The sequence below is a fragment of the Colletotrichum acutatum genome, assembly GCF_030867785.1.
Source record: "Colletotrichum acutatum strain CBS 112980 chromosome Unknown BDZ83scaffold_89, whole genome shotgun sequence".
Taxonomy (NCBI): domain Eukaryota; kingdom Fungi; phylum Ascomycota; class Sordariomycetes; order Glomerellales; family Glomerellaceae; genus Colletotrichum; species Colletotrichum acutatum.
Window position 1 is genome coordinate 1 of NW_026849083.1, and position 16,243 is coordinate 16,243.

At 39.9% G+C, this 16,243-nt stretch overlaps 3 protein-coding genes across 3 annotated transcripts; 1 reads left to right on the top strand and 2 right to left on the bottom strand.

Moving 5' to 3' along the window:
* Window positions 1-8,588: 8,588 nt before the first annotated feature.
* On the bottom strand, window positions 8,589-11,493 carry BDZ83DRAFT_630804 (uncharacterized protein). Its single transcript, XM_060508850.1, has 4 exons — window positions 11,241-11,493; window positions 10,813-11,187; window positions 9,312-10,743; window positions 8,589-9,242 (listed from the first exon to the last, which is right to left on the bottom strand). Exons 1-4 carry the CDS (start codon window positions 11,398-11,400, stop codon window positions 8,825-8,827), a joined length of 2,385 nt encoding a protein of 794 aa, XP_060361854.1. The 5' UTR covers window positions 11,401-11,493; the 3' UTR covers window positions 8,589-8,824.
* Window positions 11,494-13,129: 1,636 nt separating this feature from the next.
* Window positions 13,130-14,278, top strand: BDZ83DRAFT_536439 (uncharacterized protein; the record flags this gene model as incomplete). The annotated part of the gene is made up of 3 exons (XM_060503362.1): window positions 13,130-13,558; window positions 13,667-13,805; window positions 13,971-14,278. Coding segments are annotated over 3 exons (876 nt in total), but the record flags the coding sequence as incomplete, so codon positions are not given.
* A 459-nt stretch (window positions 14,279-14,737) lies between these two features.
* BDZ83DRAFT_443206 (2OG-Fe(II) oxygenase superfamily protein) lies at window positions 14,738-16,139 on the bottom strand. Its single transcript, XM_060503124.1, has 3 exons — window positions 15,339-16,139; window positions 14,898-15,285; window positions 14,738-14,830 (listed from the first exon to the last, which is right to left on the bottom strand). The coding sequence occupies exons 1-3, from the start codon at window positions 15,998-16,000 to the stop codon at window positions 14,771-14,773; spliced, it is 1,110 nt and encodes a 369-aa protein (XP_060361856.1). The 5' UTR covers window positions 16,001-16,139; the 3' UTR covers window positions 14,738-14,770.
* Window positions 16,140-16,243: the final 104 nt, after the last annotated feature.

Here is a 16,243-nt window from a genome sequence, read left to right on the forward strand (position 1 = left end):
AAATATATAATAACCTTTATTAGGCTAAAAAACGCCTTTAACGAACTATTAATAATAATTATAAAGAAGGGCGAGAAGTTTGTAGTATTCTTATCCCGATTTAAAAAAAACCTTAGTTAACGCTAGAAGCTAAAAGTAGCTTATAGACGTTACGATTTAATATTTTACCCGCGCTTTAATTTTATAATTAAAAGAATATATAATCGCTACGTTTTAAAATAAATCGTTATATACCGGCTTCTTTTATAGCGTTTAAATAATAGCCGGTAATATAAAGGGCTACGACTTTAATTAGTATAACCCCTAAATTCTAGTATAAAAAGGATATTACGTAATAAAAAAACGCGTCGATAGTAATAGAAATATAACTATAATTAGAACTATAAAGGCTACGAAGCCCGAGTAAAAAGTAAAACTATTAATAAAGCTAAAAACTTAATACTATTTTAATTATAATAAAGTTAAATATATTGTAAAGAACTATAAATAAAAGCGAGAAGCCCGTATAGTTTAAATAGCGCCCGTAAAGCACCGCGTAAAGGAAATAAACTTAGATAATAATAAATATTATTTAAAAAAGAATAGCTTTAGTATAAAATTAAGTACCGGAGCCTATAAATAAAAAACGGATAGGATAGGAGTTATTTAATTAATAACGGACTATAAGTAGGCCTTCGGCGCTATTTACTACGAAGATTAATAAAATATATAAGACTTTCACGCTAATAGACTATAAATATAATATATATTCTATAGTAGACTCCTAACTAGCCCGCCGTCTTCGCTTTTTATATATAAATAGAATAAAGCGTAGACTTTATAAATTTATAGATAAGTCCGCCTAAACTATAACTAAAGGGGTCGTCGCTTTTAACCTCGAGATTAGCGGCTATATAAAAAAGGTATATATATATATCGTCAAAGGCCTAGATATAAACGTATTTTTTAAAAAACCTTAGATAGAACGGAACTGCGTCGTATATAATATAGTTAAATAGCGGATTTAATATAAAAAAAGTAAAATAAGAGCGTATTTTAATAAATAAAAAAAAGGCGTTATAATATAAAAGATCTACGAGGTATAAAGCCTAAGAGCCCCCTTTTTTACCGCTTTATATTATAAAGTTATTATAAAAAAAAAGCGCTGGCTGAGCGAGTATACTGCGGGGATTTAAGTAATTAGCCTCGTTAATATCGATAAGGCTTTAAAGTTAAAAAGCGAGACCGACTATTTTTTTTAGTTACTATAATAAATAAAAAAGGAATATAGCGACCTTTTTAAACTATTTAAAATATACCCCTTTTTATTAGCTCGGCTAGGAATCGACTTTATAATTAACCTCGAGTAGTAGTTTAATAAATAAAAAGCGCCCCTCCCCTAGGACCCCTTTTATTTTATATCCTATAAAGAGCTATTAATACTATATAATACCCTTAAAAACTTATTTAATAAAGGCTTTATTTAAGCTAATAGCTTTTTTATTAGAGCCCCCGTTCTTTTCGTTAAGAAACTAGGGAGCGGCCTACGCTTTTATTATAATTATAAAGCGTTAAACGTAATTATATAAAAGGACCGCTACCCTTTATTATTAATTAATAAAACTTTTTAAAAAGTTAATTTAATAAAATAATTTATAAAGCTAAACGTCGTAGCGGCTTTTTATAAAATTAAAGTAGCTAAAAAGTATTAAAAAAAGACCGCTTTTTAAACGCGGTATAGCCTTTTTAAATAAATAGTTTATTTATTCGGCCTAACCGGGGCGCTTACTATATTTTAAAAGTATATAAACTAGACCTTAAAGGAATTCTTCGATAACTTTACTTTTATATATATAGACGATATATTAATATATTTAAATAAATTAAAAGCGGATTATAAAAAAAAAGTATAGCGGATATTATATACCTTTATAGCGGCGGGCTTTAATTTCGATTTAATTAAAAACGAGTTCTCTATTTAAATTATAAAATATATTAAATTTATTTTTAAAGCGGGATAAGGGATTATATATAACTTAAAAAAAGTGCGTATTATTTACGAATAGCTCGTATTTAAAATAGTAAAAGGGGTTAAAAGCTTTCTCGGTTTTATTAACTATTATTATATATTTATATATAACTATTCTGTTATTATCGAACCCTTTAACGCCTTAATTAAAAAAGGGGCGCCGTTTAAATAGACGGCTAAGTAAAACGTTACTTTTAAAACGCTTAAAGAGCGTTTTATATCTGCGCCCCTATTTTAAAACTTCGACTTTAACTTAGCGATAGTTATTAAAACCGATTACTTTAAATTTATATTTAGAGGCTCCTTTATATAAAAGGATCCGTTGAGTATATACTGATTAATTACTTTTTATTTATAAAAGTTTACGCCCGCTTAATATAATTACCTAATCTATAATAAAGAGCTTTTCGTTATAATATTTTATTTAAATATATAGGACGCGGAGCTATAGAGCTCTTACGGATTTAAAATTATTATAAATTATAAAGGGTTAGAGTATTTTATATAAAAATAAAAGTTAACCGAGTATTAAAGCCGTTAAATAGAATAACTTTTATAATACTATTTTAAAATCGAGTATTATTTAGGCCGTTTATTAGCCGCCCTAAACGCGTTTTCTAAGTATAAATAAGACGCCCTAACTAACTAGGACGACGAAAAAAAGAGGGAAAAGATTATTTAAGTAATTCTTAACTCTACCCGGCTAATAATTAGCGCGGTTTACTAAACCGAAACTATAAAAGTACCCGAGCTATTCGAAACCGATATTTTTATAAACGACGCGGAGCTCTAATAATAATAAAACGAAATAAAAATAAAAAATAAATAATATTTTAAAATATATAAAGTAATATTAAATAGAGCTAGGGCGCTCCCCTCTAAATTAAGCTTTAAACTATAAATCGCGGAATATAATATTAATATACTTTTAAAACTAACTTAGCGAGAGAGATTATAAGTCCTTAAATATAAAGACCTAGATTATAATAATAACGTACTCCGAACGGAAATAATTTAGCGTTATTATAGATCTTTAATAATGAATTACCCCGGTAAAAACGCTACTACGGCTATCCTATTTAAATAGTTCTATTAGCTAGGCTAATTTAGCGTAATAAAAAAGTTTATTTAAAATTATAATATTTATAAAAGGAGTATTATATAATAATAAGCTAAACGTAACCTCTTATAGCCTTTTATAATACTAGAACGGATAAAAAGCGACTTAGTAATAAACTTTATTACTAACCTCCCTTTATTATTAAAAAGCGGCGCCCGGTTTTTATAAATAATAATTAACTACTTTATAAAGTCTATTACTTTCGAACTAATAGTATTTATAAAAATAGAGGTCTATATAGACCGCTTTATTAACTACTATTTCTAATTCTATAAAATACCTCGGTTTATTATAAACGATCGTAGTAATAATTAAATTAATAAATTTTAGTGCCGATTCTATATAAAAATAAAGATAAAATAATACTTAAATACTACTTTTTATTTATAAACCGATGGGTTAACTAAACGATTTAATTAAAAGATCGAAGTAATTTTACGACGTATAATTATATACGCTTAAAATAACTAAGAGGACTAGCTATTAACTACTTAACTAAGCTTTAATAACTAAATAGCTTTAATAATAGAGCTTTTACTTTTTTTTATAGAATATAAGTATAACGTCGAGCCTTTAAGGATTTAAGAAAGCGTATTAAAAACGGTAAACGAGCGGGAAATAAAAGCCGATTTTATAATATAAAAACTTATAAAAATAATAAAGTTCGTTTAAACCGCTATAACCGCTTTATAAAAACGGATAGAGTGCTTAGTTAACGGATAAAAAGTATTAATAGAGCGCTTCGAAATCGGTAATAAAGTATAGTTATATATAAATAATTATAAGTCCTTTAGATTTAATAAAAAGTTAAATTAGCTAACGTATGTGATAAGCGAGTGAAATAGATAAGCGAGTGAAATATAGAACCGCGACTATATTACTTTAATATAATCGGGCGCTTTTCTTTTATAACTTATTATAACGCGTTAAAGTAAAAAATCTAATACTTAGCTTACCCTCTAGGCTATTTAAAGTTATTTAAAACTAAGCGCTCGGGCTATAGCTAAGATCTATTTAGTTAGCTACGTTACGCTAACCCGGCGACTAAAGGGAATATTATTACGACGTAATACTATACTGAACTCGTGTAATTTAACGGTTTTTAAAGAAGAGAAGCTAGTTAAGTATATCCTCGACCTAGATTCCTAATCATTTCCTCTCCGGCTTTGTAGTATTAAAGAAATAGTAAATCGATTGTTTATTGACCGCGACGCGCTCCTTATTAAGAAGCGATAGGCTTTGAACTTTGTTAAACGATAGCTATAGTTATGAACGCGTCGTTTTTGTAAATACGATTATAAGAGGGCCTAATGCGAAGATCTAGTTGTAATAAACGCGTAGTTCTTGCTTATAGCGAATATAATCGCGAAGTACGGTATTATGGACTTAGATATCTATAACTTTAACGAGACTAGCTTTATAATAGGCTAGATCTTAACCGGTATAGTCGTGACTAGTACCAAAAGGCGTTTAAATACGAAATTAATATAGCCTAGTAATCGTAAATAGGTTATAGTTATTTAGGCTATTAGCTCGTCGGGTTATAGCGTCCCGCCGTATATTATCGTTGCGGGTTAATATTACCTCTCTATTTAGTATATAGAATTTAGTTTCCTATACGATTAGGTTATTGTAATGTCTAAAAATGGATGGATAATAAATAAAAGAGGCCTAGATTGGGCTCGGTACTTTAAACGGTATATAAGACCGCGTAGAAAGGGTTAATATCGCCTCTTTATCGTCGACGGATACAAAAGTTATTACTTTGCGGATTTTAAGCTTTTTTATAAAGAGAATAACATTGTTACCCTATATATACTGGTTTATTCGTTTTATTTACTCTAGCCCTTAGATATTAGATATTTTGGGCCTCTAAAAAAGGCGTACGGTTAAGAAATTGAGGATAAGATGCGTCGGGGTAATACGTATATTATTAAAGAGGACTTCTTTTTAGCGTTTTATAGGGCTTTCGTGTAAGCGATTATAGAGAAAAATATCTAGGGAGGATTTAGAGGGGCAGGACTTGTGCCTTTGAGTATAGAGAGTGTGCTCTTAAAGCTTGACGTGAAGTTATGTACTCTGACGCCTCTAGGATCCCTCTTAATAACACCCCCGGTATGGACTTCTTAAATACTAAATAACCTAACCGAGGCGTCTTCGTAGTTATAATTTATTAAGAATAGAATCGCCCGTTATTAAAATAGCTCCCTAACTTCGATTATCGAAGCTATAGAGTATCTATTTAAAGGGGCTCGTGGGTTTATATACTAGATCGCCTTATTAAGATCCGAGAACTAGATCTTTTGAGAAGAGAATGACCTATTTAGTCGACGCCGGAGAGCTAAAAAAAACCGTCTTTAATAAGGAGGAAGTTTTATTATAGCTAAAGGAGAGGACCTTTAGTTATAGAGAGAGGCTATAGCCTAGGTAGAGGAGGAAACGCGCTAGAGTAGTAGTCGCCGACCGAGGACTAAGACGGGCTAACGACGATATAGCGTTTACGGGAATATTAGTTATAATGCGCGAACATATTAATTTAATAAAGAAATGTCTAAGGAAGAGGACTTTAAATAGTTTTATTAAATTAATAAGGTAGGCGTTGAGATTTGCTGATTTATGTAATGTAGTCGCGGTTCTATGTTTTACTCGCTTGTCTATTTTACTCGCTTATTATATACGTTATACTATAAATATAAAATAATCGAAATTATAAAACCTACCGTTATATAGTTTAACGTACTTAGTAATATTTATTTTTATTTTTATATTAATATATTATAGCGTATAGCGAACGACCCTTTATTAAGCTAATAGCGGATAGATAAGAGGCCCCCTTTAATTAAAAAAGACGACGGGGACTATTAATTAATTAAAAAAATATTTATAGCGTAATAGAAGTATATAGGCTACGGATAGCGAAAGGAAGTCTTTATTAAATAAGAGGGCTATTAAGAGCTAATATAAGAACCCCTATTTTTATTTTATTTAACGGACGCTTTAAAGGAGTTCGAACTACGCTATAAGCCCGTTAAAAAGTTTAATAGCGACTTAAACTATTAAAATAGAGTTAAAAAGCGCTAGAAGCCTATAGTAATTATATAAATTATAATAGTAAAAAGAAAACGGGTATTAAATAAGAAATAAAAAAGTAATTAAGTTAAAGCCCGTAGGCTAAAAGATTATTTAGCTTTATAGGGCGTAATATAAAGCTAATAGTAATACTATAAGTATAAAAAGGGGCCGCTTAAAGTTTAAAAACTAAGGGCCGGTTATCCTTTTTAGCTTAAATAGGGGGAGGCTAGTAACGAGCCGCGGCTTAAAAACGGATTAATTATAGAAAAAAAAAGTATAAAAAAAGTATTTATAGCGGCGTAGAGGGAAGTAAGGGCCTAGTAATATTTATTAATAGCGCGGGCCTTTTTTATAATAAAAAAGGCTACGCTTTTAATAATAAGGGCGGTAATAGGGGTAGCGGTAGGGGTTATATAAGTAGGGGTTATATTAATAAAGGTTATATAGGGGGCGGGTGTTTTAGTAGCGGGGGAGGCGGTTATAGCGCGGGTATTATAATAGGCGCGGGCCTCTTTATTTTTAGCCTTAGTTTAAATAGTAGTAGCGATATATAAATAGCTAAAAGTATTTATAAAGTCTTTATATTAATAATAAAAAAAGAATAGTTAGCGACGTATAAATAACGGATATTAAACGGATATATAACGACTTTAAAAGCGGGGTTACCTATAATAGGGGTTAATAGCCGGTAATACTTTTTAACTATTTAAAAGAACTCTATTTAAATAGTTTTAATAACGTCGTTAAATTAAAAATAATAAGTTAATAATCGTAGAGTAAATAAAGAATAATAATAGTAAATATATAGGGTCGTAATAGTAGTTAGCTTTATTATCGGCGTAAGCGGCATAGTAAATAATATTTCTAGCTTTATAACGAATTAGCGACCTATAAATAAATAAATAATAATAGCTTAGCGTATAAAAATAATTATAGTAGCCGACGCTAATTAAGGTATTATTACTCTTAACTAGTACCTATATATAAAGGAGGTAAAGGACCTTATATAGGGCGCCTAGTATAAGAGCCTCTTTAAGTTTACGCTCCTTCTTTTTTTTTTTTTTTTTTTTTTTTTTTTTTTTTTTTTATTAAACGTTAGCTAAATATAAAGTTAGCGGACTTTATAAATAGAAAATAAATACGCTATATAGGTTTAATATATTATTTAAACGTCCGACTCGTTTTTAAAGAAGTAAATAGATAATAGCTCGGAGTTAAAACTAAACTCTAACTTTTTATTATCTATATTATTTTTATTATTAAACGGGGCGACGGGTTTAGTAAGTATAGTAGTAGCGGCGGGTTAGTTAACGGGGACGAATTATTAAAGTATTAATAATAGATAAAAAATTAAAAAGTTACGGAGTAATAGTATATAAAAAATATAGTAGCGGCGGCGTATAAAATATTTATTTAACTATTTCTTAAATTAAAAAAGGGTTTTTAAATATGCGCAGGTATATAAACGCAAAAAAAAGATTATATATATAAAAAATAACGGCGGGGACGGTAAGTTTATTAAAAATTAAATTTTTATAATAAATTAACGAAATTTAAATAATAAAAGTACGGAAATAGATAGATTAAAGTATTTATAAATCGTTACGTAAGGGTTAAAAAGAGAAAGCTTTTTATAAAGGGGGGGGCCTAATAGAAATTAATAAAAAGGACTACGGGCGGCTAGTTAACGGGTTAAAATAGGGCGGTTAATTACCCGGGGTATTTATAATTAAAAAACGGATTAGTAGCGGATTTATTTTAGAAGCGAGGTAGGGGGGTATATATTACGGGCTAGACCCGATTAATAAATCCGAGCTTTAACCTAGATATTATTACGGCTTACTACGCCGTTTTTATAGAGGTTTTATTTAAGCGCTTTTTTTTTATAGAACTTTTATAGAACCTCCGCTCTAGAAACCTCTACTCCTTAGCTTAGATTCTATATACTGAAATCCCCCTAACGTGGACTTACGTGGGCTGGACTTTTAATAGACGCTACGCCTTGGATACCCCGTGCGAAATGCCTATATCGAATGGGCGATGCCATCATCGCTGAAACTTATTGCGGTGACAAAAAGATATTGCGGCCATGTTTCCTCGATGCGCCTAGTAAGCTTCCGGAAGGCTACATCACTCAGTGCTTGTTGGATGCCGGCTGTGGTACAGGTCACGCCAGCATGGAGGACCTGTGGATCACCGTTGCTTGTCTTCGGACATTCGGCAACGATTGGATTCATCTCGAACATCCCGATGATAATGACCTGGAGTCACAACTGGGCGATGGTGATCTGAAGCTCAAGCGGGAAGAAATCCTTGCTGGTGAGTATTTAGCTCCATCGCAGCCTAGGTAGGCTACAAGGTCAGAGACGAAGCTGACCCACCAGTAAGAAAATAGTTGAGATATGAGCTACCATGAGTCAGCATGTATACAGGTGTGATTTGCTGCTCCTTTCACTTCGGGTGTTGACAATATCACACCAAAACTATGGAGGCACGCGGGACGTTGTTATGTATCATGCTAGGCCATGAGCCAATGACTCTCCTTCTTAGGGTGCTTGTAACTTCCATGCAAAATGCTATATATATATCATCTGGAAACAAACCTCAAATTCTCGTCGGATACCCTAAATGACACGATCACCAACTTCCGAGGTTTCGATAACCGTCTCATCAGCCGTGACCATCTGGCGACCCTCAAATCGAACCTTTAGAGCCTTGGAAGCGTTTTGGAGTTCATCCAAAGGCCGGAGTCCACCGCCTGCTCTAACACGAGAGTCTTCGTCTAGGGCGACTAGCATGGCCAAAGACGAGTTCTTGGCTTCGCGGAATGCATTGCGTTCTTCTCTGCTTGATGCCTGGCCACCATTCAGTTTGATTTGGCTGACGATTGTAAGGGCAAGAAATAGCAGAGCAATCATGATCTCGACTGCAAGCAAAGATATCCACCCCCAGGTGATGTGTACGTATGAGACCTGCGTCAATGCTTTGCCAGAAATGTTGAAAGAGTTGAAGGCGTAACTCTGCGGTTGATTGACTCGCATGCTGGTAGCAAAGTTCAGAGAAGCCCAAGATTTTAGAGCAGTGCAACAAGGGGCTAATGAGTAGACTTACATTGTTGATACACTAGTTGCAACATTTTTGTGTATATTGTTCAAGGCGATTTGTCGTAGAGTAGAGTTGGCGATATTTTTCAGGTCATACACGACACTTTGAAAAAGAGTCTTGAGGAACTCTTGTCCACGGAAGAAAACAGCTGTATCCTGATACTCTTCGGTGACGTAGCTAGCACTCGCATAGCCCACAATATCGGTCTTTAGAATGGTAGATATCTTCTCTAGAGAGAAGTAGCTTGCACTGTAATATTCCTCCTCGAGAGTCGAGTCAACGTCAAGCTTTGTCAAGAACCTCGGATCCTTGAGATGCAATGTTTCGTGCCAATGGTCGATGCTCTGGTTGCATGTACGTGAGGCTTCTCCAAGGAGTGGCCGGCACCGCATGTCCAGAAAGAAGGGTTTCTCTTGTTCAACAGGTACAGCAGACGTCTCGACAAGAGTGGTTCTTTCGATACCCATAGAAACCTCTGTCTCGAACGTCTGAACGCATAGATGATACATGACCTCCATTGCTTCATGTCGAAAATTGTAAATTGCGCCGATGAGGTCGGATGCAAACGGCGCTCCGGCGGCTTCAGAAAGCCCGTTATACCACGTCTCATTCAGCTCTGTCGGGTTGGTGTAGATGACGGTAAAAGACGATATCCTAGTTTGCTTGAGATCTTCATCGTCTTGGAAAGCAAAGGTCTCACTCCCATTAAGCATGTCAGTCATGGCCGCCAATGGTGTTTGATGAGCCATTTCCAGGCCGCTAGGGAGAGATGCTCGCCACACCTTTGCATCGGGCTTTGGGAAACCCAAGACAAGGGTGTCGATCATGTCTGGGGAATCGAACTCCTCCACTTTCAAGTGGTCGGTGATGTTCGCCGTCTTCATGCAAATGCCCAGAGACTGATACCGATCAAAGGTGCAATTACCTGTAGAGCAGAACGCGCCTGTGGGTGCAATAGGCTCCATGAAATTGGTGCTGTCAGACAAAGTGGCTAGTACTAAAGCTCGACGTGCCCCTAAGTTCATGCGGTCTTCGTCTGATGTCATGTTGCGTACAGCCGCAGCCTTGGCTTCCTCGCGCAGGGCCACAGAGTCTCGTACAGGATACTTGATGGCGAGTTGCGTTACCGGTGAAGTTAGGGCGCTGACAACCATCAAAAAGGCACCGAGAGAAACGAAGTGTTTGTATCGGATACGTTTCAATAGCATTACGGAGCCCCACGGCCCTCTGCTCGCTTGATCGAACAATTGCAAGTCATGAAGAGGTCGGTCTTTGAGGAACCATGACCATTGCGTCTGACTTATTGCGACAGATACAGGCAGCATGAAGGCTGCTTTTGCCAACGTAGTAAAGAAAGCGAGGAAGGTGTTGAGCGTGATATGCAGCGGCCAGTCTGGCAAAGGCTGTTGGTCATAGCTGCAGAGGACCGCAACGATCACTAGAGTCAAAATCATTAGTATGAAATCTTCGACGGTATTCTTATAGAGCCAGACGCTGGAAAACGTACAAAAGAAGGAGGATATGCTGAGAAATATGTAGAACACCTCCCAGGCCCATATACGCCAAAGCGGCTTGGCCGTAAATGGTTCACACTCTGATTTACTAGGCGGCTCGTCACTCGAATAGCCCCGCTTCAGACTTTGATAACCTTGACTATCGATGGTGTCGAAAGTAGATGTAGCTACTGGCTTTCTGTTGATTGATATGTTCACAGCAGGCGTGCCAGACTTTGACCTCGCTGTGGAAGGCTGATTGTCTGGAAGGCCTGTAATCAGGGGATTCCCCTCAATATTGTTAAGCGAGCGTCTGGGTTGGAAATGTTCTCTTCTAGCTATTGCCGGGCGCATTGCGCTACCAGAGCCATCGCTCGACAAGGGGGCTCCTGTCGATTTGTGAGCAGTAACTCAGTCTGGTCAACTTTCATTGAGCGCGTACCATGCCCTTGGTCAAGATCAGTTGATCTCTGTCTATCTCTCGAGATGAATTGTGGGAAAGCTTCTGCGGACACTGGTCTTGAGAGTCGTCCGCGAGGTGCCTCTCCGGGGCCAGAGTCTAGCCCACTTTCTGAGAAATGGCTGTATCTTTGGCCAAACATGATGAATTTGGGCGCGGGGTATTTGGGGCAAAGTTTCAAGTCACAATGCTCAAGATCCTTCCGGGGCAACTATTCAATTCTTTTATGACAGCGAGTCCTTGTTGAAAATCCATGACCGGGTGTTGGACTGTTGTGGAAAGACTCAATGAAGCACTGCAAACGGGTCCTCCCGCGGTCGCCAAGTACAACCTGCAGTACACCAGCCCCCAAACCACAAACACATCTGCGGTACAGTGCCATTTGGGCTTGACTCCCACCAATCAAGTCGATCAACTATTGCTCCACCTAAAAATTCAAGGTTGAATTGCATACGAGCAACCGCAAACTGGAAGGCGACGAATGCAGGCTGCCACGGCACGAACAAAAATAACTACGTTTGCATCGAGGGTAGGTGCCGGGATGAGAGAAAGCTGTCAGTGGTTGGTTATAGCCAAGCACTCAATTCGGACAGAGCTTCGACTTCTAGCCGAGTGATGCAGTTGGACCTCATCTTACCTGCCCGAATCGGCTGGGGGGAGGGAGCTGAAGTCAGACAAACGAATTACGTGCGGGAAGAGCTGATGATACCTTGATCCATGATGACTGATGAATCAATTGTGGGGGAGAAGAAATAGGCATTCAGTATTCCTTAGAGAATGCCCAGCTTACATTTCCTCTGTAGCGGTTCTTCACTTAGTAAGGTATGATACCGAGTCAGTTACTATTATAACCATCGGGATTCAGTTAACGCAAGCTAAGACAAGAGACAACTTCACAACAACTCACATACTCGCAAAATGCCAAGTCTCTATGCCGTTTTCCCTTTGGCTTCCATCTATGGGCCGGCTATCAGACGGATAGATTGCCAATCAGCACTACTGCAATGCCAATGTCACAGCCCCACGTGATACCACCCTTTTCTGCAGATGATATGCAGGCATCGAGCCACGGAGCCCGCGAGCGGGGTAGTGACTCTAAAAATTGTCGATGTTCAGCAGTCATTTTCTGAAATCAGGCCCCCGATAACCAACTTGCGTTGATTTTCGGAGTGTTGTCTTTCAGCCCACACTAAGTCGGCCTATCCATACCTGCACTGAGTTCCAGGTTAGCAATTTTACCTCCTGGATAGGCATCTTGGAACTGCTGAACCATGTCATCGCTGAGGCAGCGGCTTCTGCCTGGATGGATCTACAAGACGGAAGAATGCCCGATATGCCTGTCCTTCTTCTCCACTGACATGCCACCCGGCCCGGACCCCCGAACCGGACTGGACCCCAAGTCCAAGCCCGATCGCCGCTTACTGCAACCAGAGTACGAAAACCGTTGTCACGGCTGCTGGGTAGCCCGCTTCACAATCTCATTCTTCAGTCATATCCTTGACGATGTAGACTCGGACAACATGCGAGATGCCCTATTCTACATCGACGCAGACGTTGACAGCACGAACATTGTTCTTACCGCGAGAAAAGGAGGGCCAAGGGGCGGTTATATATTATCAAAATTACAACTGCTTAAAGCAACGCTACCACCGGCCCAAGGTTATATGCAGTCCTGTCTGCGATATTTGATCTCAGTCCTTGATCCTAATGCTTATAACCCGTTGCCGGTGTATATAGCCCATGCCTACGAGTCTCTGCCCATCGTAGGCCACACGGGGTCTCCAGATGCTTTCAAAAAGATCTTTACGTGGTTCGAGGAATGTGCCGCGCAGCACCCGGACTGTGGCAGTGGACTCAGCATACACCCGATGCCAACTCGGCTGATTGATATTTCAGACAAAGACAATATGCGATTAGTTGAACGTGTCACCACAAGAAGCCACTACATCGCACTTAGCCACCGATGGATAGAAGCTTCCAAGATGCCGCGATGTGTGAGCAGCAACATCGAATCGCTGGAGAAGAATATTCCTTGGTCTGCTCTTACTCGGAACTTCCAAGACGCCATCATATTCATCCAAGACTTTGCCTCATGGTATGCGAAAGACCACCCAGACGAGGAGCCCATCCAATACGTCTGGATCGACAGCCTATGCATCATCCAGGATAGCATTGCAGACTGGGACGCAGAGTCAAAGTTGATGTGTTCTGTCTATGAGGGTGCACTCCTTACTGTCGCAGCAGCCGCTGGGCCTGATGGCTGCTTTGCTGAAGCTGAACGCGTATACAAGGGATTTGACGTTACCAACCCTCAACGCCAAAATCCGAGACTGATGTTGCGAAAAGAACTACCGGATCATGAGAACGAGTACGAGATGGCCGGGAGGGAACATGTTATGCACCAGAAGAGTCTTCGTACGCCTAGCAGATTGGATTTGATGACGAGGGGATGGGTGATGCAAGAAAGACTACTTTCCCGCAGGTTCGTCATCTTCGCCCCAAACGAAGTCATGTGGGAGTGCTACGAAAGCTCTCAATGCGAATGCGGTAGACTCTCTGGCATGACAGGCCGGTTAAACCTTGTAGGAGAGGAAGGCAACATGAGTCAGGTCAACCAAAGATCCTACCGGTTCCACGACTCCAAGCGGGCAGAGGACCCGAACTATGCACTCTTGCCGATGCCGCTTAAGATGGCATACTATACCTCATTAGACGACAAGGGTGAGCATGCGGCACGAAACCTCCGCAATTGGTGGCGTCGGCTGGTAGAGAGATACACAACCCTGGACCTGACTCAAGAGTCAGACAGGCTGCCCGCGATAATGGGTCTCGCAATCCAATATGGCCGCCGGACAGGGCAAGAAATGCAGGATTACATTGCCGGGATCTGGAGAAATTCTCTTCCCTTGGACTTGCTATGGCATACAGAGAATCCTTCCAGCGAACCTGACTCCCAAAACTTGAAGGCCAAGGAAACGCCGTCGTGGTCCTGGGCAAGCTGCCGAAGTCAAGTCAGAATGCCTCGAGAGGGGAGTATGAAGAAACCGATATACTACGCTAAACTGACTTCTGTCAACGATGGCATCACCGTCGGTTTGAGATGCCCTATTTTCACTGGCTTGAGTGAAAGAGCAAGAGACCAAACGTTCCCGATTACTGTGTTGCACGACTTTCCCAACAGAGCGGCAAGTCTTGCTACTTCGATCTGGGAAGCCGAGGCAGTGTTTGCCCTAGTCCTCAGAGTGGGTAAAGGTGAGGAGACTACGTGGATGTATCTTCACATCAGGCCCATCGAGTCTGCCCAAGGTGGCGTAGTCAAATACAGCCGGGTCGGGCTTCTTGAATTAGGGAGGCGCAGGTATTTGCGAAGTAAGATCACTTGCGCAGACGAATTGGTAGAATCCTGTTTCAAATCGGGAAGAATCGAAGATTTAGAATTGGTGTAGGTATAGGTATTTCGAGCAATATGCAATGAGGTCATGAGTAAAATGAGATGGCTCTTTTCAGCAACATCATTTCGAGTCTTTTGACCTCGAGAATTCAAACGTCCGCTCAAACCTCAAACGACACCACTATCGACAAGTCAGTCTTACCACTCGACGGTCTCATATTGACTTAGAGGGGGGCTGCGTAACGTACCTCACCACAGCTGATCGGCTCATACTTCGGCGGGTTCTTCTCATCTGTACAGGTAGGGAGCACAGAACACTGCTCGTTGTGATTAAAGCCAAAGAAAAAGGGCATTGAATACCGGTCCTCAGGAGCGTAGTTAAAGACTCGGTGAACCGTTGACTTGAATCGGTCATTGGATAACCGCTGCAAAAAGTCGCCAATGTTGATGACAAAAGTGTCGGGAACGGGCGGCACTTTGATCCACTGCCCGTCTTTCGTGAGCACCTGCAACCCGCCGACGCTGTCTTGCCAGAGGAGAGTGAAGCACTGCAGGTCGGTATGAGCGCCTAGGCCGACGTCGATAGTGGCGTCTTGCGCTTCTGTGTTCTTTGGGTAGTAGTTGCAGACGCTATCGCTGTAAGGTTGTCAGTCTAAGCTCATGATCTCGTCAAAAGCGTCGTCACCAACCTTCCAGGATATGTGACAACATCGTCAAAATAGTTCTCAGGAACATCCAACGCCAATGCAAAAGCCCGGATCAAGCTCCTGGCAAGCGTCAAACAGCCCTGCCAGTACGTGATCATATCATCTTTGAACCCGGGCAAATGACTCGTTCCCTCCCACACAAAGTCCTCATGTTTCATCCACGGCTTCACGTCTTCCGGCACGGCGTCCGGGTCCTTGGTCTCGGGATCATACCGCGGATCATACCGAAAACTGAACCCCTCACGATGATCCTTAGTCTCTGTCGGCGAGATCTGCGCAGCGCGCTTTTCAGTCCACCCATTGAAGAACTTGCTCTTCTTCTGCGTCGCCAACGCCTTCTTATCATTTGGCTGCGAGAAAAAGGCCTGCGCCTGCGAGAAGGCCGCGTCAATAGTGGCCTTGGGGATGCCGTGGTTCTTGATGTAGAAGAAGCCCGTATTCTCGGCCGCGTCGCGGATGGTGGCGGCGAGGGCTTTGCGCTCGGCCTCGGTGCCTCGGATGGTGGAGAGGTCGATGATGGGGACCTCCGAGGCGTTGCAGTCTCGAGGCGGGGTCTTCAAGACATCGCGGTAGACGGGGCCGTAAGCGGACATGAGTTCGAGCTTGTAGCTCTCTGGAGCGGTGGTCGTTACCGTGGTAGTCATGGTCTCGGGTTATGAGAGTGAGATCGGCCCAGTTGTCAAGCTGATCTATTTCGTCCTTATTTTGTATCGGGCGAGGTCGTGATCTTCGAGCTCTAAGTCAAGGCAATGGATCCCTTTTTGAGTTGTGCGAGTTGCCTCTTTTTTGAAATTAACACTTACGATAAGTATCACTGCATACGAATGAGAAGTTCCAACTCCGACTTAAGCCTCCGGACGAACGAAATGCTCAGATGGAGTGGTTCA